The sequence below is a fragment of the Lagopus leucura genome, unplaced genomic scaffold (genome assembly GCF_019238085.1).
Source record: "Lagopus leucura isolate 7727_CA_CO unplaced genomic scaffold, USGS_WTPT01 Super-Scaffold_100052, whole genome shotgun sequence".
Classification (NCBI taxonomy): domain Eukaryota; kingdom Metazoa; phylum Chordata; class Aves; order Galliformes; family Phasianidae; genus Lagopus; species Lagopus leucura.
This window is the reverse complement of record NW_024962298.1, coordinates 1,764,312-1,787,257: the sequence shown is the minus strand read 5'-3', so window position 1 is coordinate 1,787,257 and position 22,946 is coordinate 1,764,312. Positions and strand designations below refer to the sequence as shown.

Here is a 22,946-nt window from a genome sequence, read left to right as displayed (position 1 = left end):
GGGGGCAGTGGCTGCATGCAGTAGCCAGGCCAGGCCTGCAGGCCTCACCCCAGGCTTCAGTGCGGCCTGTAAACCTCGCCTCAGGCCCCAGCCCGGCCTGTAGGCCTCGCCTCAGGCTTTAGTGCGGCCTATAGGCCTCACCCCAGCCCGGCCCCATCCCCCTCAGCGCTGTGCCGCGTTCTGCGCATGCGCGACGCATCCAGCCGCCGCACGGAGACGCCGGACGGAGACGCACGCGCAGTAGCGGCGTGGGCGCCGCCATGCTGAAGCACCGGCGTACGGCGCTGGAGCGCGTCGAGAAGTTCGTGTCCGCTACCTACTTCACTGACTGCAACCTGCGGGGCAGGTGGGCCGTGGGAGGGCCCGTCCTCCGGGTGCTGCCGGCTCGGGAGAGGCCTCGCCTCGGTGTGTCTTCCGAGGGAAGCGCCGAGGTGGTTCAGTGTGTAGAGGCCCGGCCTCGGGTGGGCGGCTGTTATTCCTTCGGTGTCATGAGGAGTTGGTTGTGGGGTGGGGGCCCTTGCCTGAGCTCACCACACCCCGGCCACGTTTGCCCACAGGCTCTATGGGGACAGCTGCACTCCCACCTCGCTCTCCTGCTTCCAGACCCCACGGCGGATCCCCTACAGCGAGGCCGTCGTGCAGGAGTTCAGGCCGGCCAGAGTGGGGGACGCCTTTGGGCCCACGTGAGTACGGGCTGTCAGCACCTGCAGAGCTGGCGGGCTGTGCCGTGACACCGTGTGCCCCTCCCTGCTGTGTGCTTTGGTGAAGGTGCCGGCCTGCTGCCATCAGGGCTGAGACTCGTGGTAAGGGCTGTGCATCCAGGAAAGGGCTTCTGGAGACCAAGTCCAACCCTCTGCTAAAGCAGGTTCCCTACATCAGGCCAGCATTCAAGTGGGTCTTGAATATCCCCATAGGAGATTCCACCTCCTCTCCGGGCAGCCCGTTCCAGTGCTCTGTCACCCTTACCATGAAGAAGTTCTTGTTGTTTGTATGGAACTTCCCATGTTCCAGTTTTTGCCTGTTGACCCCTGTTTGATTGCTGCACACCACTGAAAAGAGCCTTGCTCCGTCCACTTGACTCCCATACATTAGATATTTATAAACAGTTATGAGATCATCACTCAGCCTTCTCTTCTCCATACTGAACAGTCCCAGGTCTCTCAGCCTTTCCTTGTACAGGCAGCACTCTAAGCCCTGGTCATCTTTGTGGCCCACAGAGAAGATCTCCCTGTTTTTTTTTATTTAACTGGGTAGTCCAGACTGGCTATGTGCCCTCACCAGGGCAGAGCAAAGGGCAGGATCATCTCCCTCCACCTGCTGGGTGCTCTCTTGGTGATACAGCCCAGGATATCATCGGCCTTCTTGGCCACAAGGACGCACTGCTGGCTCGTGATCCAGCCTGTTGTCCACCAGAACCCGTAAGTCCTTTTCCTCATGGCTCCTTTCCATCAGATCAGTCCCTAACTTACATAGGTGCATGCAGCTGTTCCTACTGAGGTGCAGGACCATACACTTGCTCTTGCTGAGGCTCATCACATTCCTCTCTGCCCAACTCAGCAGTCTGTCCAGGTCTTGCTGAATGGCAGCACGGCCTTCTGGTGTGTCAGCCACTCCTCCCAGCTCTGTATCACCATCGTTTCATATCAAAGCACGTCCTCTCGGGTTTCATTACCTTATGGATTGCTCAGAGATCTTCAACCCCACTTGGCTGGGTTTTTGGCTGGCTGCTACACCTCTAACCCACAGCAGTGCCACGAGCCAGAAGTTTAGTGTGATTAAAGGGCAGACAGTTTGCTGGAAGGGGAGGCCCAGTGCATTTAAATGGGACAGGACTGTTCTGTGCACGTGTTGTGTCCTCCTTGAACTGATGCTGGGTCACTGACAGCCACGCAGGGAGCTGGTTAAAGCATGTCTGTGCAGACAGATGGCTTTGTTGCACTGAGCACACTGCGCTTGCGTGGCGTCCCTGCTGCTTTTTGCCCACAGAGGTTCAGAATGCACGAGGTTTCTCTTTGGGAAGGTCTCAGCAGTGGGTGAGGTGTCTGTGTGTTCTTTTCCAGGTGGGAGACCTGCTGGTTTAGGGTGGAGCTGAGCATCCCCCCAGCATGGGCAGGACAGGAGGTGCACTTTGTCTGGGAGAGCGATGGTGAAGGCATGGTGTGGCGAGATGCCCAGCCGGTCCAGGTAAGGAGGGGTGGGTCAGGTGTATGCCAGCTATGCCAGGTATTCTGCTATCTTCAGAGCAGTCATCTCCCTCAGCTCTCTAATGGAGCAGTAGGGATCCCCTTCTGTTAGTTTTATGTGCCTCGGAGTAATGTCTGCTTGTGTTGTTGGGGAGAAATAACACATGGGCCAAAGGGAGAGAACCAGGAATAACTAGCGGTCTAGACAATGTGGTCATGAAAGAAAACATGAAGTGTATTTATAGCTGTGGTTCAGCCTTAACAAATAAACCAAAGCTGCTTGAGAAGTCTTTAAATACGTGAAAAACTTCAGTGCAGAGAGGGGCAGTTATGAAATTACAGAATATCCAGAATTGGAAAGGACCCATGGGGATCATTGAGTCCAACTCCTGGCTCCACACAAGGAGGCTGGCGTGTGGGGCGGGAGAAAGGGTGACACTTGTGGTTTGCTTACTTTGCTTTCTGTTAGAGAGAGGGTCTGTGGGCTGTATCCAGAGTTCAGTCCTGACAGTCAGGCGTGCTGGTAGTCTAGTACTCCTTTGGGAAGCACTGTGCTATGACACGTGGGACCACAGCCCTCCATCCAGCAGGGCTTTGTGGTGTTCTGTCTGTCCAGCAGCTCTGTAAAGCCTGCTGTCACGTTCTTGTGCAAATGTGGGTTAAATGTGCTGCCTTTCCCTTCAGGGTTTGACTAAGGAAGGTGAGAAGACCAGCTACGTGCTGACAAGCAGCCTGAAGGAGACAGAGCCCCACAGGTGAGTGGGCAGCTTGGCCAAACTCTGTGCTGCTGGGGAAGCTTGGTGGTGAAATAACCAAAGCTGGGGTGCGATACTCAAGCCTGCATCAGGGTTCTCAGTGTGTCTGTCAGAAGTTCAGCTGGGTTGGTCCTGCTGGGGGGTAGGAATGGGCTTTGCCAGCTGAGTAATCTGACCCCAGGGGTCACTTGTCATCTGCTTGCTGATGGTTTCCTTCTGCTCTCTGCAGTCTGACGCTGTATGTGGAGCTGGCCTGCAATGGGCTCTTTGGGGCTGGCAAGGGCTCCATGATAGCCCCTCCGGACCCTGACAGAAAGTTCACCTTGAGCAAGGCTGAGTTGGTGGTCTTCAACAGAGATGTCTACGAGCTGCTGGTGGATCTGGAAATACTTCTGGACATGGCCCAGGTCTGTGTGCTCCTTCTCTTTCTTTTTCTCAGCATTTCTGCCTCCTACAACTTCTACGTTTTATCCCCTTCTTCCATGTCCCAAGACCTGTCTCCTCCCACCAGGAGGCCCCAGAGGAATATGTATTTGCTCCCGCTGCTTTGGCATGACTGACATTGTCTGCAGTATGAGAAATCCAAATGAGGAGACAACACAGGTGCTTGTTGCATCTACCTGCTGATCTAAAGCGGAGTCTGTTAGGCCAGAGCCCTCTGGTATTGAGTGTATGTGTAATTTGGCTTTAGGGAAACACACGCAAAGACAAGGTTTTATCTTTGAAGCAGGGACGTGGTGTCTGCCTGAAACCACTGGCAAGAGTCAGGTGTTGGAAGGAGGTAGCAGGTTCTGCCTGAGACAGATGTATCCATACTGGCCAGAGTGCTCAGAGTCAAGCTGTCCTCCCTCCCACCCCTTAGCTCCTCGGGGAGGAAAACCAGAGGAGCTTCCAGGCCCTGTATGCTGCCAACCAGATTGTCAACGTGTGTGATGTGAAGGACCCATCCACCTTCCCTGCTGCCCGTGAGCTGGCTGCAGCGATCTTCAGCCAGAGGAACGGCGAGAGCCAGCACACCATCCACGCCATGGGGCACTGCCACATTGACTCCGGTGAGAGCAGTACAGCTTTCCCTGTCTACTGGCCAGGATGGCAGTGCTGGCTGCCCTTGGGCTGCAGGCGCCGAGCCCTGAGGGAAAGGAGAAGGGATTTCTGTGCTAGTGAGCGGGCGGTGAGGCAGAGGGGTGTGCGTCTGGTTAGCTGTGTGGTCTGGATCACTGATGGGGCTGCTGATAGGAGATGGATTACAGAGCACTGTTTTCTGCCTTTTGGACATCACCCCTCAATTTCCAGTCCCTGGAGACGACTTCAGTTTCAGCAGAGAGGCAGCAGAGGCCCCAGGCCGTGGTGCTGTCAGGCACATCAGTCAAAGGATAGCATTTTGCTGTTGCATTTTCTCTGGTTGATCTTTGAAAGTGTGGCCCCATTCCCAAGGGAGTCTGCCTTACCCAGGCAGCCAGGGGTGGTGCTTGTGCCAAGTAATAACCACGGTAGTGCCGTGTGTCTGTCTCTACAGCCTGGCTGTGGCCATATGAGGAGACTATCCGGAAATGTGCTCGCAGCTGGGTCACGGTTATCCGTCTGATGGAGCACAACCCAGAGCTCACCTTTGCCTGCTCCCAGGTGAGCCATCTCTCTCCTGAATTGGAGGGATGGGGTCACTGCAAACCCCAGGGGTCACTGCAGCCCTCGGCAGCCCTGAGGATTGGAAGTGGGATGGTTTGCTCCGAGCAGCACAAAGAATCGATGCCAAGCTCACTGAGAAGCTCTTCTGTTTGTGGCATGCTGCTTCTCCAGTGTGACTCCAAATGAGACGGGGGTGGCCAGAGTCCTGTGTGGTTCCAGAGAGCAGGAACATTGATGTGGAGCAATGTGGTAGGAGCTGGGGCTGACTTCTGTGCTCTGACAGGCACAGCAATTCGAATGGGTGCGGAGCTGGTACCCTGGACTCTATGCCCAGATTCAGGACTACGTGACAAAGGGGCAGTTCATCCCTGTTGGAGGCACCTGGGTGGAAATGGTGAGAAGCACGGCGAGCCTGGCTCACAGCACCTTTTTGTCTCTGCAGTGCCGAGCTGTGTTCTGATCCTCGGTGGGCAGGGTGGCAGTGGGAGTGGGCTGGAAGCTTCTCCTATGCCTGGCTTGACACATGTGTTGCAAGAGAGGATGCTGACTCCTTGTGCTCTGCTTCCAGGATGGAAACCTGCCCAGTGGAGAGTCCATGGTGCGGCAGTTCCTTCAGGGCCAGCGGTTCTTCCAGCAGCAGTTTGGCCAGATCTGCTCAGAGGTACTTGCTCTTTTGCAGCATGCTTTCCTTGCACATGGTCTCCTTCCACCTCTTGCTATCCTTCAAGATTTCTGTCCGATTTGCCTTCCAGATATAATTTTCAGGTGCCTCACATAGGCCTGATATTTGGAAGTAAAGATGTGATGAGTGAATATCCAGTCACCCATATATCCTGCCAGTTAGCACAGGACTAGGCCTTGATTTTATTATCTGCTGGTGTCTGGCAGGTGTCTGCAGTTGCTCCTTATCTAGCACATCTTGTCTGCCCTCTGCATTAAGGCTTTAGAGCCAGGATACCCTGGACAAACTCAGGCTAGTTTGACTCTTGTGTTTCTCTTCCTCTGCTCCCAGTTCTGGCTGCCAGACACGTTTGGGTACTCAGCCCAGCTGCCCCAGCTGATGTGTGGCTGTGGGATCAAACGGTTCCTCACGCAGAAGCTCAGCTGGAACCTGGTCAACACCTTCCCAGTGAGTTGTGCTTCCCTTTTTCCCAGGGGTGGACATAGGGTTGCTGGAGTCTGTCTGCAGGGCTGGACCCATTTGTTCCACAGCTCAAACCAGTCCTTAGCTCAGCTGAGAGAGACTTTTCTTTCAAAAACTCTAAGTTGTGACATGGAGAGAAAAGGAAGGCTTAGTGTGGATCCTCCAGGTTTTTGACATGCTTGTCCCCTCTGCACTTCCATGGAGACTTGGGTGCTGGGTTTTGTGCCTGACAAGGCTTGCAAGGCAGCACGGGCTTCTAGTGCCTGAGTTCTGTGCTGATGTGGTTGAACTGCACTCTCCACATGCACTTTGGTCTGGGAGATGAGTTTGGGAGCCTGGAAACACTGAGCAAGGGATGAGTTGATCACTTGCCTGTGCTGGCATGAGTTTTTTGGGAACTTCTGGGAATCATGGTCTGTGTTTCAACATTTGGGCGCTTTGTGGCTCTTTGAGACACTGTACTTTTCTCTGGCATGTCTGCAGCATCACACCTTTTTTTGGGAAGGCATTGATGGATCCCGAGTCCTGACCCATTTCCCCCCTGGTGACTCCTATGGGATGCATGGGCGAGTGGAGGAGGTAAGTGAGCTTGCCAAACCTGCATGTGAAGTGCAATGCCAGCCTCATGGGGCAAGGTCTGAGGTTTCTAAGAGGGGATGCTGTCAGAAAAGGGAGTGGGATTACCAAATGAAGGGCTTTAGTTAACCTGGTAGTTAGTTGCCTGCCTCTGTGGTGTGTCCGTGCCTGATTCTTGGGGTTTGGGCTGGGGAAGAGGGGCAAGACTGACTTCCTTGTGTGGTGCAAGGAGAGCTGGGGCTGGGTACCAACAGACTGCAGCTGTCCCAAATTTCTTCTAGATGCTGAAAACAGTGAAGAACAACAGGGACAAAGGACGTGTGAACCACAGCGCTGTCCTTTTTGGCTTTGGAGATGGAGGAGGTGGCCCCACGCAAAACATGCTGGACAGGATGAAGAGGATGAGTGATACAGATGGGCTGCCTAGGTGAAAGATCCTTTCCTGCCTCCTTGCGCAGACACAGAGCACTTGTCCCAGCCTCTATGGGCTCCCATTGCTTCTACTGAAGCAGCTGTGTACACAACATACAGATTAGACAAAGGGCTGCTGGGCTTGACATGGGGAAAAATGATTAGGCAGCAGTTCAAGGTATCAAATAACTGCTGCTCCTCAGCTAGCTTGCACCGTGGCACTCTGCCTCCTGCCTGCAGTTTGTAGTATGGGAGGATTTTGGAGCTGGCTGTTTCCATTCTCCAATTAGTGCTCTCCTTTCTCCAAGTGTAAGTGGTCTGCACCTCTGGGCAGCCAAGAGTCCCCCTGCACATCCCTTTCAGTTGTGTGTTGGGGTTTTTGAAGCCTCATTTCTGGAACTGACGCCCTTCTGGTGGGAGCACCCCACTAACTGTGTCATGCACTTCTCTCCTGGCTCATTGCTGTTTGTACCTCTCTCCCACAGGGTTCAGATCTCCACTCCTGACCGTTTTTTTTCTGTCCTGGAGAAAGAGGCATCACAGCTGTGCACCTGGGTGGGAGAACTCTTCCTCGAGCTGCACAACGGCACATACACCACCCAGGCCCAGGTGACTGCATGTGTGGGATGGGACAGTGGGATCCCTCACCCTCAGGGAAAGTGGCTGTTTTCAGCTCTCTTTGCTACTGCTCAGGTGGCTCCAGGGCTTGGGTAGCGCCCTTTGTGCCTCAGCTCTGGGAGCCACCTTGCAGCCAGCACTCCAAAAGGCAGATCTGCTGTTAGTCTTTAGTTAGACTTGCTTCCAGGGTGAGAAGGGAGCCAAGACACAGCAGACCCTCTTTGGTCAATAACTGCCATGTCCTGCACTTTAGCGGGGCCCTGATCATTGCAGAGGAGGGATGAAGAATTGGAAGAGGAGAAAAGTAAGTGGAGTCTGGCCTGGGGGTTAAGCAGAGGCCTGTGCTGGAGGTTATAGAGCTGAAAGCCAGGTTGATCTGTGGCCAAAAAAGAAAGCTAGTAATGGCAGCTCATGACACCTACAAGTAACCAACCTTCCTGCACTGGATCTGTGCTTTTGCTGGTGTAAGAGATTCATTCCTGGCTACAGCTTTTCTAAGAATCTTCCTTCTCTTGCTGATTGGCACCAGATAAAGAAGGGGAATCGGGAGTGTGAGCGAATACTGCATGATGTGGAGGTGCTGAGCACCTTGGCTGTGGCACAGAGTGGCACGTTCCAGTATCCTGCTAGCCAGCTGCAGCAGCTCTGGAGGTAAGGAAGTGCATGAGCATGACTGCTGTGCAAACAATAATTCTTCCATAAACTGATGAGAACTTAATGGGAAAGAGTTTCAGTGCCTTGCTTCTCTCGTTGGAATCTTTAAACCTTCACTCTAAATCCTTTGGAAGCTCCAAACTTTTACTGCTGTGCTGCCTGGAAATTTCATCTCCGGCCTACACTTATCTTTGGCCAGTTTTGACTGGTCTGAACTTGTACAATAACATATCTGGTAGTCCCAAGAGATTAAAAGAGTCAGCTCCCAATCCCCATGGTTGTGGTTGGCAAAGATGACCCCTTATCCTAATGTAAGGGGATTTAAAGTGTGCTTTGCAAAAAAACTCCCCATTGTTTTCTAATGGGGAACAGTTACTAAGTCTGTCTATCTTGCAAACAGGGCTTGGGAAGCTAGAACAAACCTAATGCTCTCCCCTGCTTCCTGGTGTGGTTTCTCTTCTGTTCTAGGTTATTGCTGCTCAACCAGTTTCATGACGTGTTACCAGGCAGCTGTATCCAGCTTGTGGTCAGGGATGCCCTGAAATACTATGCAGGTGAGCAGGGAGTTGGGCCAGGAGGGCACTTACTTACTATTGGAGCACCTTGAGTCCTGCCTGTTGCAGAGCTTTCAATTTCAGACTGCCTGGCAACGTGGGACAAGACCTGTGCAGCACAGTGTGTCAGGCATGTGTCAGTAATTGGGCAAATTCAACCAGGATTGAGCAAAACGTGCTGAGTTACTGACTTCTCTGCACTAGCAAAGGTGGGAGCTGAGGACTGCTCCTGTCTGCCCACAGGCAGTTGCAATTGCTTATTTTATTACAGCTCAGCAATTTTCCAATTGAACTGACGTGGCTCACTGTAATCTCGTAATAAAGTCAATAAGAACCATCATAAGCTTTGCTTAATAGATAATGGTAATTAATACTAAAAATAATGAGTAATTGTAGCTTGGAAGTAGTTATAGAGTAGGTACTTTTCACAAAAGAAGTTCTTTGATGTGAGAAACTGCCTGCCTGGGTCCAATTGAGGCTGCTTTTTGCTCAGAGATCCGCAGGGCTGGCAGTCGCCTGCAGGAGGAGGCCGTGCAGTCCTTATGTGGAGAACTGCTGCAGCTCAGGTCTGGGGGTGCTGAGAGCACTCTTGTGCTGAACACTTTGCCCTGGGAACGGACAGAGGTGATCTCCAGGACTGAGCCAGCTGGAACAGAGGCTTTAGGTATGTCTAACTCAGAAGCAGAGCATGCATCATGGTTCCTTACAGTGGCAGAGACAGCCTGCAAAGAATTACTCTGCCTCTCCCTGTCGTGGAGAGGGTTTACTCATTTGTCAAAATGCTTCTTGGGGCTGATCCCACTTCAGATTGCCCCCAGATGACAAATAAAGAGGAGGGGGTGAACATGAGAGCGCCAGGACAACACAGTGTCAACTTAAGGATGGGTCTGGGGAAGGTGCTGAAACAAAACCTCTTTCCTTTCCAGCCCTGGTGACAGCTCCCAGCATGGGCTATGCTGTAGTGAGGGAATCACTGCTGCCCCCTCAGCCTGTGGCAGTGATCAAGCAGGTAAGCATCACTGCCTTTGTCCTCAGATTGAGGTACCTCCAGTTCTACAGCTGTGAACTTCACACTCCCTCACCTCCCGAAGGCATGAGTCTGTGCAATCTGTTTGTTCTTTTTCTCCCAGGAGGATGGCTCCATTACCATGAAGAATGGGCTGATTGCAGTCTGCCTGGATGCCATGGGGCGCCTGACCTCTCTTCAGCTGGTGCACTCTGAGAGGTGAGTCTCTCACCTGCTTCCTGCATCTGGGATCCTATAACCTCTCTCAGGCCTTCTCCTCACTGTGAGCCTTTCACCACTGCCTCTTCTTAAGCTGCTTTTCTCTGTTCTGCCTTGTTGCAGAGAGTCAGTCGCCGATGGCTGCCGTGCCAACCAGTTTGCACTCTTTGATGATGTTCCCCTGTACTGGGACGCCTGGGACGTGATGGATTATCACTTGGAGACCAGGTAGAGCAGCACTGCCTGCAGCACTTCAGTTTTGACTTTGCTTGGAAGTTCTCACCTTCCTGTCAGTTTTAGCTGTAACCAAATCTCAGCACCTCCCCCGTCTTGGGGCATTCACTCTGTAGAAGCGAGCATCTGCTGTGTGAGGCTGCACTGGGACTTGGGAAACTGGATCTGCTGGGCTGGGACTAGCTCTGCCTTTACCCCTGTCTCCAGGAAGCCAGTGACAACGCTGCTGAAGCCTCTGGAAATCACCCTGGCAGGGGGACTACGGGGAAGCGCCACCTTCTCTCTGCGGGTGGGGGAAAGCAGCACCCTAACCCAGGAGATCATCCTGGATGCCATGTGCCCATACATCTGCTTCAAGACCCAGGTGAGACTAGTGGCTGCTGTGTTCCCTGGCGAGCTGAACCCTAGCTCTGAGTTTTATTCCCCATCTTCTGCTCTCGGGGTCCCCACTGCCTGTTGTCCTCTGCAAAAGGTGAAGGTAGTCCCAGAATGAGGTCTCTTGAGGGAGAAGGTGGATGAAATCAGTCAGTTCTGCTGCTTGCAGTTTTTAGTGGCTGTTGTATTGTACCTGGTCCAGCCTGGCTGGTAGTTGGCTGCTGCATGTCAAGGGAGGATGAGTGCAATTTCTGCCTGTCAGCCCATGGCAATGCCTTTCTGCTATTGCATTTAGGTTGACTGGAAGGAATCTCACAAGTTCCTGAAGGTGGAGTTCCCTGTGCAGGTCCGTAGCACAAATGCTACCTACGAAATCCAATTTGGGCACCTGCAGCGGCCAACCCACTGGAACACATCCTGGGACTGGGCCCGATTTGAGGTGAGAGGAGCTCTGGTCCCATGATGGGCTGACTGCTTTCCTGCAGGCTTTGTGTGATGAATATGTCCTTTGGTGTCTCCTGCAGGTGTGGGCTCACAAGTGGATGGATCTCTCTGAGCACGGCTTCGGGGTGGCAGTGCTGAATGACTGTAAATATGGGGCATCAGCACACAGGAACGTCCTCAGCCTCTCATTGTGAGTGGGGTTGTGGTGAGGGTGGAGCTGCAGCAGTCGTTGGAGGTGCTTTCTGAGGTGTCTGTTTCAAGTCAGGGCAGTGTCTGGTCCTGAATGATCATAGTTAATAAGGAAATAGTCTGTGATTAGCCTAAGTGGGTGGCTGTCTTCTAAAACTTGTTAGCTGATGTAATTAAAATTGACTAAGATAATGTAATTCCGATGGCATACGCTCATAAATAATGCCATTGAGCTCAGAGCCACATTTGCACCAAGTAATTTTTCTGTTGCTGGCCAAAACACACCCCAGGAAGGGAGACTTAAGGGAGGGAATGGAATGTCACTGTTACATATGCATGCGAAGCTAAGAGAAAATGGATATTTTGAATCTTACCAGCTGAAAGTTTCATAGGAAACCACCCTTCAGAGATTGATTTTAGCTTCTGGGACCGTGTCTAGAGTCCCAGAATCCGCCTCAGGACCCAGACCCAAAGTAGCTGGGGAAGGCAGTTGCCCTGCCAGTGCTCTGGTTGGGTGACAGAAGGTCCTGTGAAGAGTCCCATCTCTTTCCTTAGGCTGAGAGCACCGAAGTCTCCTGATGCCACTGCAGATATTGCCCACCACCAGTTCACCTATGCTGTGATGCCTCATCAAGGTGAGTAATGAGCAGAGTTGGACACTGTGAGGGCACCCAGAGTAGAGGATGCTCCAGCGAGCCTCGGATAGGCACAGGGTGCCTCCACCTCTGGCTGTCAGTGCATAAAGACTGATTGGAGGTTCGTGTTTTGCAGGCTCCTTCCAGGATGCTGGTGTGATCCAGTGTGCCTACAACTTGAATTTCCCCCTCCACGCAGTCCCAGCCAGCTGTGCACCGTGTCCAGCCTGGAGTGCTTTTTCTCTGAGCTCACCTGCAGTTGTTTTGGAGACTGTCAAGCAGGCAAGTCCCCCAGGAAGAAGCAGGGGGGTAGAGGGGGCAGTTTTGAAGCTGCTTGTTCAGTGTGGTCTGCTTTCTCCCCGGCACTGGGTGACAGGCAGGATTGGCTGAGTGGCTATGGAGTTCTGTTCTGCATGGCAGAGCAGCTCAGTTGAGCTCATTTTGGTCTGGTTGAGGTATAAAGATGTAGGTTAGGATGTTCCCATCTCCTCTGTGTGAACTCAGGTTTCTGTGTTGTGTCTGCAAAGGCTGAGGACAGACCTGAAGCTGTGGTGGTCCGGCTGTACGAGGCACATGGCAGCACAGTTGTCACTTGGCTCCAGACCTCCCTCCCCATTAAAGAGGCAATGCTGTAAGTGTGCACAGGGTGGCTGGGCAGGAGCTCAGGTCAGTCACTTCAGCTTCACCAGCTGTTTTCTCCCCCCAGATGTGACCTCCTGGAGAGGCCAGCAGCCAAGGGCCACCTGCCACTGGAGCAGCAGGGTATGAAGCTTTCCTTCACACCATTCCAAGTGCTCTCCATCCTCTTGGTTTTGAAGCAGTGATGCTGGTGCTACAATAACCTGGACCGACACTGGGAGCTCAAATCACAGCCCGAATCTCCCCCACGGCACATCCAAGTAACCCGGAAGTGCAGTGTCATCTCTTGGAACTGAGCCTGGCCACCAGTGCCCTCTTGCTGGGCCAGAGAGGAAGAAGGACCAAGCATTTCTGCTGACCAGATTCCAGTGAGAGTATTTCCCAAGAAGTGTGCAATACTGAGCAGCTCCAGGGAAGAGCAAAATCTACCCTAGACCCCCAACCAGCCATCAGAGAGCAGTGCAGTCAGCCCCTTCTCTTCCCTTCCTTCTCCTGTCTCCTGCACTGCTCTGGCAGAAGGGGGCACAAATAAGACAAAATTACATGAGAACACTCTGTTGTAGCTGCTGCTGCTCTCAGTGTCCTTCCTCCTCAGTGGGATATTTCTTACTCCTGAAACTAAGGGGGCAGTGCTTACCTTTACTTTTGGAGGTGGGGTTTCTCCAGCCCACCTGGGAAAGAGGCTGGGCATGGTGGGGTTAGCCTTAGCACAAGAAGGCAGGCACACCAATTTTTACACAAAATACTTTTATTAATCATCTAAAACCAGCTTTCTCCGTGATCCAGGCAGCAATTAAAAAAAGGAAGAAGGAATATGATTTAAGGTATAGGAAGGGGTCAGAGTCTGACACGATGCACAATCAGTGGTCCCTCTGAGGAACTGATTCTAAAACCACTCAGAAGGGACAAGCAAGGTTGTAAAAAAATATATAAGAACAGGAAGGAGGAGGAGCACCAGCCTGCTCCCATCCCTGAGGCTGCAAGAGCAGCAGTAGTGCTGCACAGAGCGAGTGCTACAAGCAGGCATGCCTGAAAGCAACACCAGGCAGCCCAGGCCAGTGTGTCTCCACAGCAGAAGCTGTCACACGTTTCCAAAGGCTGAGGTGTGTGAAGGCAGTGTACTCTACTCACACTACAGCAGCTGCACCTGGAAGAGAAACAAGAAGGCAGAAGGTGAGGGGGTGCCTGGCTCTGCTCTGCAGAACCCTGATTACTCTTCTGCCCTTTGTCACCTCCTTGGTCCAAAAGTCACAGGGACCACCAGCCTCACCTCTGCCCCTGCGTGCTGAAGTCCGGTTTCTTTTTGCTCTGACTGGAACATCTGGCTCAGGTAAAGTTGGAGCAGCAGCCACTTTCTTCCTCCCACGGGTACGTCCCTTCCTTGACCCATCAGGCACTGCCTTCTCTTCCTCCTCCTTCACAGCTGGCTCCGGGGGCTTCTCTGCACCCCCAGAACGCCGTTTGGAGGCACGTGTTGTGACCTGGGTGGACAGAGCCAGGGCTTAGCAGCAGAAGCATGCACACGAGAGGGGAACGTGAAGATTCATGCATCGCTTGGTGACTGTGGGAGCAGCCTGAGAGGGCAAAGGAACCAGCCTGTAGCCCCAGCAGCAGTCTCACCAGCCACAAAACTTCGTACCGTGGGGGTTGGAGCTTCAGGATCTGCCTTCAGGTGTGCGTGCTTCTTGCGGGACTTCTGACCTGTGAGAGGACATGCTCAGGTTAGGGGGGTGGGAGGGACAAGGGATACCATCCTGAGCAGTGAATGGGAACTCAGGTGGAGGAAGGATTCAAGGTGGTTCCCCTCCCCTCCTGACAGATTTGTTCCTTTCCCAAAACACAGTGAACCACCAGGCTTCTGTTCACACCCAGCCTCAGAGTTTGGCCCTCCTGCTCCGAGCCTGGCAGGCAAGGAAGGGGATGTAGCTGCCCCGCAAAATCACCCTGCAGGTGCAGAAGCTGTGTACAGGCAGGCTGGTGTGCTGCTAGGAAGCCACGGGCACAGCAAGCTCCATCCCCTAGTGCCACCCAGCTGCCACACAGCTGTCAGCAAACCAGGGACTGCAGCACTCGCCTTCAAAGTAGGACTGTGCTCCTCTGGCTGTGAGCAGACTGTTCCCTCCCTGTGCTCCAGCCCTCTTGGAGCAAGAGCGGGTCTTGTGGGGAGGAGGGAGGACACTCACCTTTGGGAGCCATGGGGCCAGGCTCTCCCTGCAAGGAAGGTGACAGAGCAGTGACTGGGATAACATCATACTGCAGGGATTGCCAGCAAGCATCCCATAAAAGCACCCTGTAGCAGCTTCCAGCAGGAGCAATGAGACCCTTCTGCACCCCACAGCCAAGACAGGAATAGGCAAACAGACACATCTCCCCTCAAACCCAGAGGAACCTGGGGCACTGTCTGTCTCTGAGACTCCCTGCTCCTTCTACGAGGCCCCATCACTGCACCTCACCCAGGAAGGAGGAAGAGTGCTGCCAAGCCATTTGGTAACACCCAGCCCCCTCTGCTCAGGCTGCCCTCTGTCCCTCAGCAGCTGTGTCCCTGTCACTACCACCTACAGGTCCAGTGGTCACAGCAGGCTCTGGGAAAGAGAGATGCCCAGTGATACAGCTCGGTGATCTCAGGGAAGCAATGCACAAGAGAAAGGCTCCTCCCTGGGAGGAGCAACAGGGGTACCCAGCCCCAAGCAGAGACCCCAGACTCCTACCTGGAACCATATGGTCCTGTTGTTGCGGTCCCGCAGGGAGCTCATGCCAGGCACTAAGTAACACTGCAGCCAGTTCTTGAAGGCAGCATAGTTATCCGAGTCAGAAGAAGGGTCAAAGAGATTTTTATCTAGGAAGGAAGAAAGGGAAAGGAAATGGAGAGAAAGCGCTCTCCAGCCAGAGCCTTATTCCTCAGCTCCCTGCCCCGTAGCCTCACCTGCTGCCACAACCTCCATGGGCACCGTGTGGCACAGCTCCAGGAGATCGGGGTTATCTCGCTTCAGCTTCAGCTTCTTACTCAATGTCAGGGAAGAATTCTGGAGAAGAGAACCTGCCAGCTACCCCACTCGGATCTTTTCATCCCCATATCATCCAAATCCTGTATCCCCCCTCAGCCTCTTGCCAGGGCACAAGCCAATCTGCAGGCCACGCTGTAGGCTGTGCATTGTGTACTACTAGCACAGCTACAGGGACACGAAAAAGGGGCAGCATACAGGAGCACGAGCAGTTTGCTAAAAAGAAGCCTCAGGTTGTGCTTTGTTGTTTTTAAAACTTCTTGAAAACAAGCACCCACTTTCCCCTGGGGCTTCAGGATTAGAGTACACGGACAGCAAGCCAGCCACAGGTTCAGCTGCAGCTTTCCCCAGAGGTTTCAAGCTTGCATTATATTTGCTTTCCTTGCCACTTCCTCTTTACCATCTTGACCTGAAGGCACATGCCTGAGGAGCTGTCACAGCTTGTTGGCATGGCCACGTGCAATTGCATGCCACACGTGTGCTGTTATGGAACGGCTGTGCTCACTTGCTGCTCCACTGGAGGAGCAGACATGCTCTGACACGGGTGTTTATGGCAAGGACAACAACAAGCTTGATGAGGGAGACCCCAGCCAGCAAGTTACAAAGGGAAAATGCCTGCTGTTATGCTGGGAAACCTGAGTATGGCTGCTGGACAGTGGCAGCAGGAAGGGTTCGATCAATTACACTTCAAAACCTGTCCAGAGCAGTAAACACCTCCTGACAGCAGTGGGGACAGAGGCAAGGAGCTCTGTGAACCCTGCAAGGACCTGGTGACAGTTTGCAGCCCCATCACAGTGAGGTACTCAATGTGAACTGAAACTGTCCCAAACCCTGGGCCACCACTGCTGAGCTCAAATCCAAATCCATAATGGCACTGAAGGGCAGGGGCCCCCAAGCCCAAGCACAGCAGCCTGGAAAGCACCATGCATCCTCCACCTTTTCCTCCTCACCTGCTCCTGATGCTTCAGGGCTTCCAGCACAGTCCGAGCCTTTTCAAAAGGAGGGATCTTCGCCCTGAGAGAGTCCAGCTGTTACACTCAAGCCCAACGCAGCCTGAGGTGCTCATATATTGCATTGGAAGAGGCTGGACTCTGCGATGGTGTGGCTGCGGGGACAGCAGCAAGCAGCGCCGTGCTCTCAGGGACGCGGCAGCTCACCTGTACAGGATCTCAGCACGGAGGTAATTGCCGATCCCATTGAAATACTTCTGGTTTAACAGCGCCTCGCAGACGGGCTTGTCGAAAGCTTTATCCTCCAGGTTGGTCAGCACGTTCTCCCTGTAGCACAGCACGAGGCACGCACGGCGCCGCGTCCCCCCCGCCGCCCAGCCTCTTTCCCGTCCCCATCACCGCGACAGGAGGCCGGGCACCCACCTGAAGGCCGCGTACTCCAGCAGGACGCAGGGCCCGCGGTCGGGCTGCCACTCCTCTCCCAGCCGCCAGGTGCCGAAGCGCCGGGGATCCACGAAGCAGAGGGAGCGGGGGGGGCTCTCACGGGTGAAAAAACGCAAATGCGCGTGGCGGGGCGGACTGGAGGCCTCGCACAGCCGGAACGAACCCGACATGCCGAAGCGGAACACCAAGGCCTGCGAAGGGCCGGGGCCCAGCGGCTCCAGCGTCAGCCGCAGCTCCTTGCCGCGGGAGACGGCCGTCACCCTGTAGGCCTCGCTGCTGAACGGCACCTCCGGGCCGCGGCCCACGGCCGAGCGCTGCACGCCGCCCTCGAACACCAACCCGCCGCACGCCTCGTTGATGTAGCGGCCGGCCAGGTGCAGCTCCGGGCATTCCGGCATGGCGACGGAACCTCTGCGCCGCCGGCACACCGAGACCGCTCCGCGCCGCGGCCGGCCCCGTTACCTGGCGACACGCCCCGCTCGCCTCTCATTGGCTGCGCAGTTGCCTGGCCAAGCCCCGCCCGCTTCCCATCGGTTTGTTCTAAGGCGTGGGACACACCCCCTCGTCTCCCATTGGCCGTTACGTCGCTTGGGAACGCCCCGCCAACCACCCATTGGCCGTCCCATCGCATGGCGATACGCCCCGCTCCTATTCCCATTGGGCCCGCCTTCGTCCCGGGGCATGCCGGGAAGGACCGCACTCGCGTCGCCATGGGAACGACCGCGCTGGGCCTGCAAGGCCCGAATGCCCCGGGGACAGGAAGAGGCTGACAGAGCTCGGGCTTCGCTCCCGCATTTTATTATGAGGACAGAACACACGCATTGTATTTGTGACACTACCGCCGGGCCGCGTCCTCACAGGAGGGTCTTCATCAGCGCCTGGGCCTGCTTCAGCTCTGCAGGGTGGAGAAGCTGTGGCATGGAGTGTTGCTCTGAGGGCTTGGAGAGCCCTGACAGAAAGGATGGGGCTCGCTCCCTCAGCCCCAACTTCACCCATCCTCACCTGCCAGCAGCACGCGGAATTTCTCCGCTGACACGGCCATGGGCACGGCCTCAGGCTCCCCGTGCTCCCGATGCCGCACACGCAGCAGCAGCTGCACCAGAGGTTCGCCCACCTCCTGCAGCTCGCTGGAGCTCAGTGCATAGTCCACCCGCCACGACACACCATCCAGGCGGCTCACTGCAGTGCAGGGCTGTGTCAGTGCCCAGCTTGGTCTCATGGCTCAGCTCAGCCAGGGCAGCACAGAGCCAATGTGTCACCCTTGGATGGGACGTCACCAAGGAAGAGACTCTCCCTCCTCCCCCCCTCTGCCTTGCCCCTAAGGGTCGCACACCAGCAGTATGAGTGGGACACTCACATCGGAGGCTGCCAGCCCTGAGGCTGTCCTGTAGAGAGCTCTGCTTCTCCTCATAGGAGCGGCACAACCCTGTGGCGTGTTCTGCCCGAGAAGGAAGATGGGAGAAACAATGAGAGCCTACTGCTGCTAGCCCCAGCCCTGGGGCAGCCAAACCCCAGCAGGGAGGGAACAGGGCAGGGCTCAGAAAGCCAGGAGTCAGACAGTGTGGACATGAGAGGACAGCCAGCATTGTGCACTGCTCACTGTAGGACTGGGCACAACGAGGCGGCACCTGCTGCAGATGTGTGACTGCAGGGCCCCGTGCCCCCATCCCACGCCCCACCTTTGGGCAGTCCCAGCTGCTGCAGCTCGCTGGACAGGGATTCACCATCCACATTGTGCTTGGCTGAATTGGACAGGATGAAGTCGAGCACAGCAATTGCAGCCTTCACATCACCTGACTCTGCGGGGAGGAGGGGGCTCAGCTCAGCAACAGACAGACCCCTGGGGGGTGGCTGCCTCCTGCAAGGCTCCCAGCAGCAGGAGGGCAATGGGGCTCACCGAGCTTGGCGTCCGACGTCAGCTTCAGGATCTTCTCATACTGCGCGACAGAAGCACAGGTACTAATTAATTACACAGCAACACACCTCTTTCCATTGGTACTACAGCGCTGCATAGCACTGCAATACTATAACCAAAGCAGGGGTTTGGGAGCTTGCATGGTTCCCAGCGGGAACACTCACATCGATGGCCTCTCCCAGCAGCTTCCGCAGCACCTGGGCACAGATTAGCTTCAGCTTCACCGAGGACTGCAGGAAGAAGCAGGCTCAGCACCGCGCCCGGCTCTGCCGAAAGCGGAGCCCGGCGCCGGGACGGACGGGGTTTGGTAGGGAAATCACTTAACGATTCGGGCCAGCACGCTGATCTCGGCCAGCACCCAGTCGGGGCAGTCCAGGTCCCCGCAGAACCGGAACCGCTGCGGAGGAAAGGAGCGCTCAGAGCCCGGCGAAGCCCCGCGCAGCCCCCACAGCCCCCCGGGCTCCCCCACTCCGCCGCCGGGCCCGCTCCCACCATGGCGCTACCGCTCGATTCCCGCAGGCTCCGCCTCCGCGACCCGGAACCGATACCGGGACCCTGGAGGGCTCCCGGCCCCGCCCACCGAAAGCCCCGCCCAGCAGAAAAAGCCCCGCCCACCGAAAGCCCCGCCGCGTTTGTGCGTTACTCTGCAGTCCTCACCCAGGTCCGCGCTGTTCCCGCGCCCGCCGGGCGGAGCCGCCTCGGGGCTTCAGCGCACCGCCGTTTCGAGTCCCGGGGCTGCATTTGGTTCCTCTGTCTTTATTTCGTGCTTGTGCCCCTCCGTGCTTACCCGCCTTTATTTTCAGCTGCAGCCGATGGATGCTCGGCTCGTTCAGCTTCTCCCAACCGCAGCTCCTGCAAGCTGCGTGCCAGGGCCCTCATTCGACCGCCGTGTCAGTGGGAACTGACATAGATGCACAGCGTGTGAAGAGCGAGGGCAGCAGCTCGGGTTGAGGGGGGAACGAAGCCGCTCGGAGCTGAAGGGGCACGGGCGGGAGCGGAGCTCTTGAACTTCCGGCCCTCGCAGCAGTCTGGGGGCACGGGGTCCCAGCCGGGACCCCATCCTGTATAGCAGATCCCTCCGCCCACCCGGCTGGTTTGCGACCCCCAGAGCCCGAGCAGGGCATGGAGTCGGATCCTCGGTGCAGCCGTTGTCCCCCTAACACGTGGTGACCAGAGGCTGGGGACACCTCTATGGTCACCCAACCACTGACCCCAGTAGTACCTAGGAGAGCCACCAGGGGCACCTGAAGACCTCCTGGGGCATCCCACTGCTGGCAGTGCTCTAGCCCAATTGCAGTGTAACCCCCAACCCTGAACCCAAGTGGTGGAGGCGGTCTAGGAGCTGGGGACTCTGCTACCCCAGAGCCACAACGGCGCAAAGGGACAGCACGACACAGTTTCTCTTTTCCAGGCTTTATTCACGGCTCGCCCTGCACTCATGCCGCAGCTGAGGTTCGGGTGCAGCCTTTACGTGCAATACCCACAGCCACCCCAACGGCAGCCAGTGCTACAGCCACGGCCATGCACAGCAGCCCCGTCTCCACACTGGGCACCGTCACCGCTTCACCTGCAAACCCAAACCCGGCCGTCAGAGCAGGGCACTGCAGCCGCACCACAAGGGCGCAACCACAGGGACTCACCATCACCATCCTCCTGCAGCTGTCCCACGGCTCCCAAATCCCCCAAAAGCAGCACGGGGCCAATGACCACATCAGCTGCAACCTCTTTCCCTGGAAGGATGGAACCATGAGCTGTGTGCCCCCTTTCCTGGGTCTCCCCAGCCCTAAGGAGGGACCTTACCGGCATCACGGCGGAAGCGGCGGCCGTGCCATCGCTCCATGGGGTTGAGCCTCCGGGAGAGAGCGGGCGGCTCACAGTTGCCCGTCTCACAGCAGCTGCAGACATCCCGGCTGCCTTCCACTGGCACCCAGCTGGAGCAGGATAGCAGGACTGTTACCGGTGAGTAGGGACCCCCGGCAACTCTCCCCTCCCTTCTCTGCCCAAAGGACACCAAGAACATTGGCAAACACACGCTGGGGGAGCGTGAGGTGGTGTCCCAGTATCAGGTAGCTCCTCTTCCACCACCCTCCAGACCCACAAAGAGGGTCTGTGTCCTGTGTCTGAGGCTTGGGTGCCAGCCCCTGAGTTGGAGTTCATAAAACAGCCTGATTTGTGCCACAGCTACTCACGTGTTTCTGGCCTTATTGAAGGAGCAAGCCTTGTTCTGGGGGTCTGGGCCTTGGTCTGCTGGGGTCACCTTCAGGTGGCAGGTGATGTAGATCTGTGGGAAGGCAGGGGAAGGGCTGGGCACCTCTCCCTGGGGACAGCCTGGCTCAGGGTAGGTGTTGTGAATGGACACAGCATACAGCCTTACCAGGTTCCTGGTGTCCCCCGCAAACCTGAAGACATCGATCCTGAACCGCAGCACATCCTCCCGCGGCCGGGGTGTGATGAAGGCAGAGCTGGTGTCATCCACCCTCCCATCCACTAAGCACCTGAACGTGGGGCAGATGGGGGGGTGGGTCAGCATCCCGCTGAACCCCCTGAGTGTGGTGATGCGGTGACCCCCCCCAGGCTCACCCATTGAAGTCAATGATGGCGTAGTGGGGCGAGGAGTCACCGTCAGGGCTCAGGGCAGCCACGCAGCTGTCCACAAAGAGCCGCAGGGGCACGTGGCTCTCAGTGCTGACCTCAGCCTGGATGTTGAGGATGTCGCCCAGCTGGAAGCCGGTGAAGGGTCTCTCTGTGCTCCAGTCATCTGCAGGGCAGGGAGGTGACACAAGGGGGTGAGAGAGGGGACGGCAGAGGTGACAGCCAGGGAGCAGTGTGGCTGATGGCTTTGGGACAGCTGGGTGCCCCCAGTTGGGTGACTGGGAGCTGCGCCACATGGCACAACCCTGCTGGTGTACAGGGTGCCATCCCACATACCGCTCATGAGGCGCAGGGAGAACACCAGCCTCTCCTCAGCTGACAGCGCAGAGTTGAAGGGGGACCAGGTGGGCCGGATGGCGTTGCTGCTCACGTTCTCCCTCCTGGCAAGCGACAGCGTCAGCACTCAGCTGGGCACTGGGGAGACGTGGGGGGACAGTGAGGGTGCAGGGTCCTTACCTGGGGTAGTGGCACTCGATGGGGATGACAGCAGGGTTGGTGCGGATGATGACAGGGTTGCTGGCAGGGCTGGGGTCGTAGTTGATGAGCGTGCGGTAGATGAGGGCATCTGGCGTCACCTGGGCAGGGAAAGTGCACAAAGTTGGCAATGAGGCACCGAGACCTCCCCCCTATCCACCCAGAGCTGTCTCTTTCCATTGGGAAATGCAAAAAAGATAAATAAATAAAAGGATGAAACACAGGGTCTGCAGCTGTAAGCACAAAGCAGCTCTGGTTGGAAAAAAACAAACCCTCCTGTCTGGGAGGAAACCACCCACCTGGGACACGAGATCTCACCTGCACGACGCTGCCGCACTCGTGGAGGCCAGCGGCGAAGGTAACGGTGTTGTGTGCGGCGTTGAGCGAGGAGTGCTTGCAGGCAGCTGGGCCCAGAGTCAGGTCGGCAGCGTTGATGAGACGCCCGGTGCCGAAGAGGTCCCTGTGCACCGTCACCACCAGCTGCGCCTCTTGGCACTGCACAGCCACCGGGTGCGAGCCGGCCACGGCCCGTGAGTGCGCCTCAGTCCCCCAGGACCAGGCAGAGGGATCCCCTCGTGCTGTCCAGGAGAGGTCCCAAGGTGTGTAGGAGCCCACCCCGGCCACCAAGCAGCACAGGAGCCCCAGCACCACGCAGCCGCCTCGCATCCTGCCTACTGCCAGCTCGCCCAGCATGGGAGCTAAGGCGGCTCCGCGGTGCTTTATATCCCTCGTCCCCTGTGCTGTCTGCACGTGGGGATGGGGAGGCAGAGTCGTTTCCGGGGTGCTGTGCCCCCCATCCTAGGCTGCCCAAGGCGAGAGAAAACATCCTCGTCAGCCTCTTTGGGGGAATTGTTTAGAAAACTCAGCAGAAGCCGGAGACGGGGAGACGGGGACGGAGCGGCTTGTTTAGGTTTTTGCCTGGTGATAAGGGGCTTTTCAAGGCTCCTGGGGAGGTGATGCTGTGGGGGGGGTCAGAGGTGGGGGCTTTCCACCACCCCCAGCCCTGCCCGGAGCTATTCCAGATTCTGCTGCTGCCCTGTGGCCCCTCCATAGCATCCCAAGTAGGGACTTTACACATTCCACTTCTTACCAACGGCACGAGTGCAGCCGTGCTCAGCCAGCCCCATCACACCCTACTGCAGCACTCTTCCAGGGCTGAGCCTGCAGCCCATGTTAGCCAGCTCTGCCCAGCACCCAGCAAAATACCCAGGACATCCCTTAGCGAATGGATGGCTGCTTGAGACTCA

The 22,946-nt window shown here is 56.2% G+C and overlaps 4 protein-coding genes across 7 annotated transcripts; 1 reads left to right on the top strand and 3 right to left on the bottom strand.

Annotated features, from left to right (window-relative positions):
• The first annotated feature begins 226 nt into the window (after positions 1-226).
• On the top strand, positions 227-12,824 carry MAN2C1 (mannosidase alpha class 2C member 1). 3 transcript variants are annotated; one of them, XM_042885688.1, is made up of 27 exons: positions 227-346; positions 558-683; positions 2,061-2,184; positions 2,868-2,938; positions 3,168-3,345; positions 3,431-3,541; positions 3,801-3,990; positions 4,455-4,561; positions 4,848-4,958; positions 5,133-5,225; positions 5,577-5,693; positions 6,192-6,287; positions 6,566-6,711; positions 7,181-7,304; positions 7,843-7,964; positions 8,436-8,521; positions 9,015-9,185; positions 9,448-9,530; positions 9,652-9,746; positions 9,870-9,974; positions 10,188-10,344; positions 10,651-10,794; positions 10,880-10,989; positions 11,544-11,623; positions 11,760-11,905; positions 12,151-12,254; positions 12,330-12,824. In XM_042885688.1, the coding sequence occupies exons 1-27, from the start codon at positions 261-263 to the stop codon at positions 12,445-12,447; spliced, it is 3,201 nt and encodes a 1,066-aa protein (XP_042741622.1). In that variant the 5' UTR covers positions 227-260; the 3' UTR covers positions 12,448-12,824. The 3 variants fall into 3 exon arrangements, with proteins under 3 accessions (XP_042741622.1, XP_042741625.1, XP_042741623.1); XM_042885691.1 differs by lacking the exon at positions 3,431-3,541; XM_042885689.1 differs by lacking the exons at positions 227-346; positions 558-683 and adding an exon at positions 701-1,418.
• A 168-nt stretch (positions 12,825-12,992) lies between these two features.
• NEIL1 (nei like DNA glycosylase 1) lies at positions 12,993-17,102 on the bottom strand. Of its 2 annotated transcripts, XM_042885692.1 has the most exons (9): positions 16,638-17,102; positions 16,422-16,541; positions 16,215-16,278; positions 15,186-15,285; positions 14,971-15,098; positions 14,446-14,473; positions 13,902-13,963; positions 13,533-13,743; positions 12,993-13,409 (listed from the first exon to the last, which is right to left on the bottom strand). In XM_042885692.1, exons 1-9 carry the CDS (start codon positions 17,054-17,056, stop codon positions 13,390-13,392), a joined length of 1,152 nt encoding a protein of 383 aa, XP_042741626.1. In that variant the 5' UTR covers positions 17,057-17,102; the 3' UTR covers positions 12,993-13,389. The 2 variants fall into 2 exon arrangements, with proteins under 2 accessions (XP_042741626.1, XP_042741627.1); XM_042885693.1 differs by lacking the exon at positions 16,422-16,541.
• Positions 17,103-17,440: 338 nt separating this feature from the next.
• COMMD4 (COMM domain containing 4) lies at positions 17,441-19,115 on the bottom strand. The gene is made up of 8 exons (XM_042885729.1): positions 19,066-19,115; positions 18,899-18,970; positions 18,738-18,803; positions 18,556-18,595; positions 18,338-18,457; positions 18,016-18,096; positions 17,661-17,837; positions 17,441-17,553 (listed from the first exon to the last, which is right to left on the bottom strand). The coding sequence occupies exons 1-8, from the start codon at positions 19,066-19,068 to the stop codon at positions 17,513-17,515; spliced, it is 600 nt and encodes a 199-aa protein (XP_042741663.1). The 5' UTR covers positions 19,069-19,115; the 3' UTR covers positions 17,441-17,512.
• An 894-nt stretch (positions 19,116-20,009) lies between these two features.
• Positions 20,010-22,392, bottom strand: LOC122187872 (zona pellucida sperm-binding protein 3). The gene is made up of 9 exons (XM_042885728.1): positions 22,018-22,392; positions 21,682-21,800; positions 21,502-21,605; positions 21,154-21,331; positions 20,948-21,068; positions 20,763-20,854; positions 20,374-20,504; positions 20,214-20,303; positions 20,010-20,140 (listed from the first exon to the last, which is right to left on the bottom strand). Exons 1-9 carry the CDS (start codon positions 22,390-22,392, stop codon positions 20,010-20,012), a joined length of 1,341 nt encoding a protein of 446 aa, XP_042741662.1.
• Between the last annotated feature and the right edge of the window lie 554 nt (positions 22,393-22,946).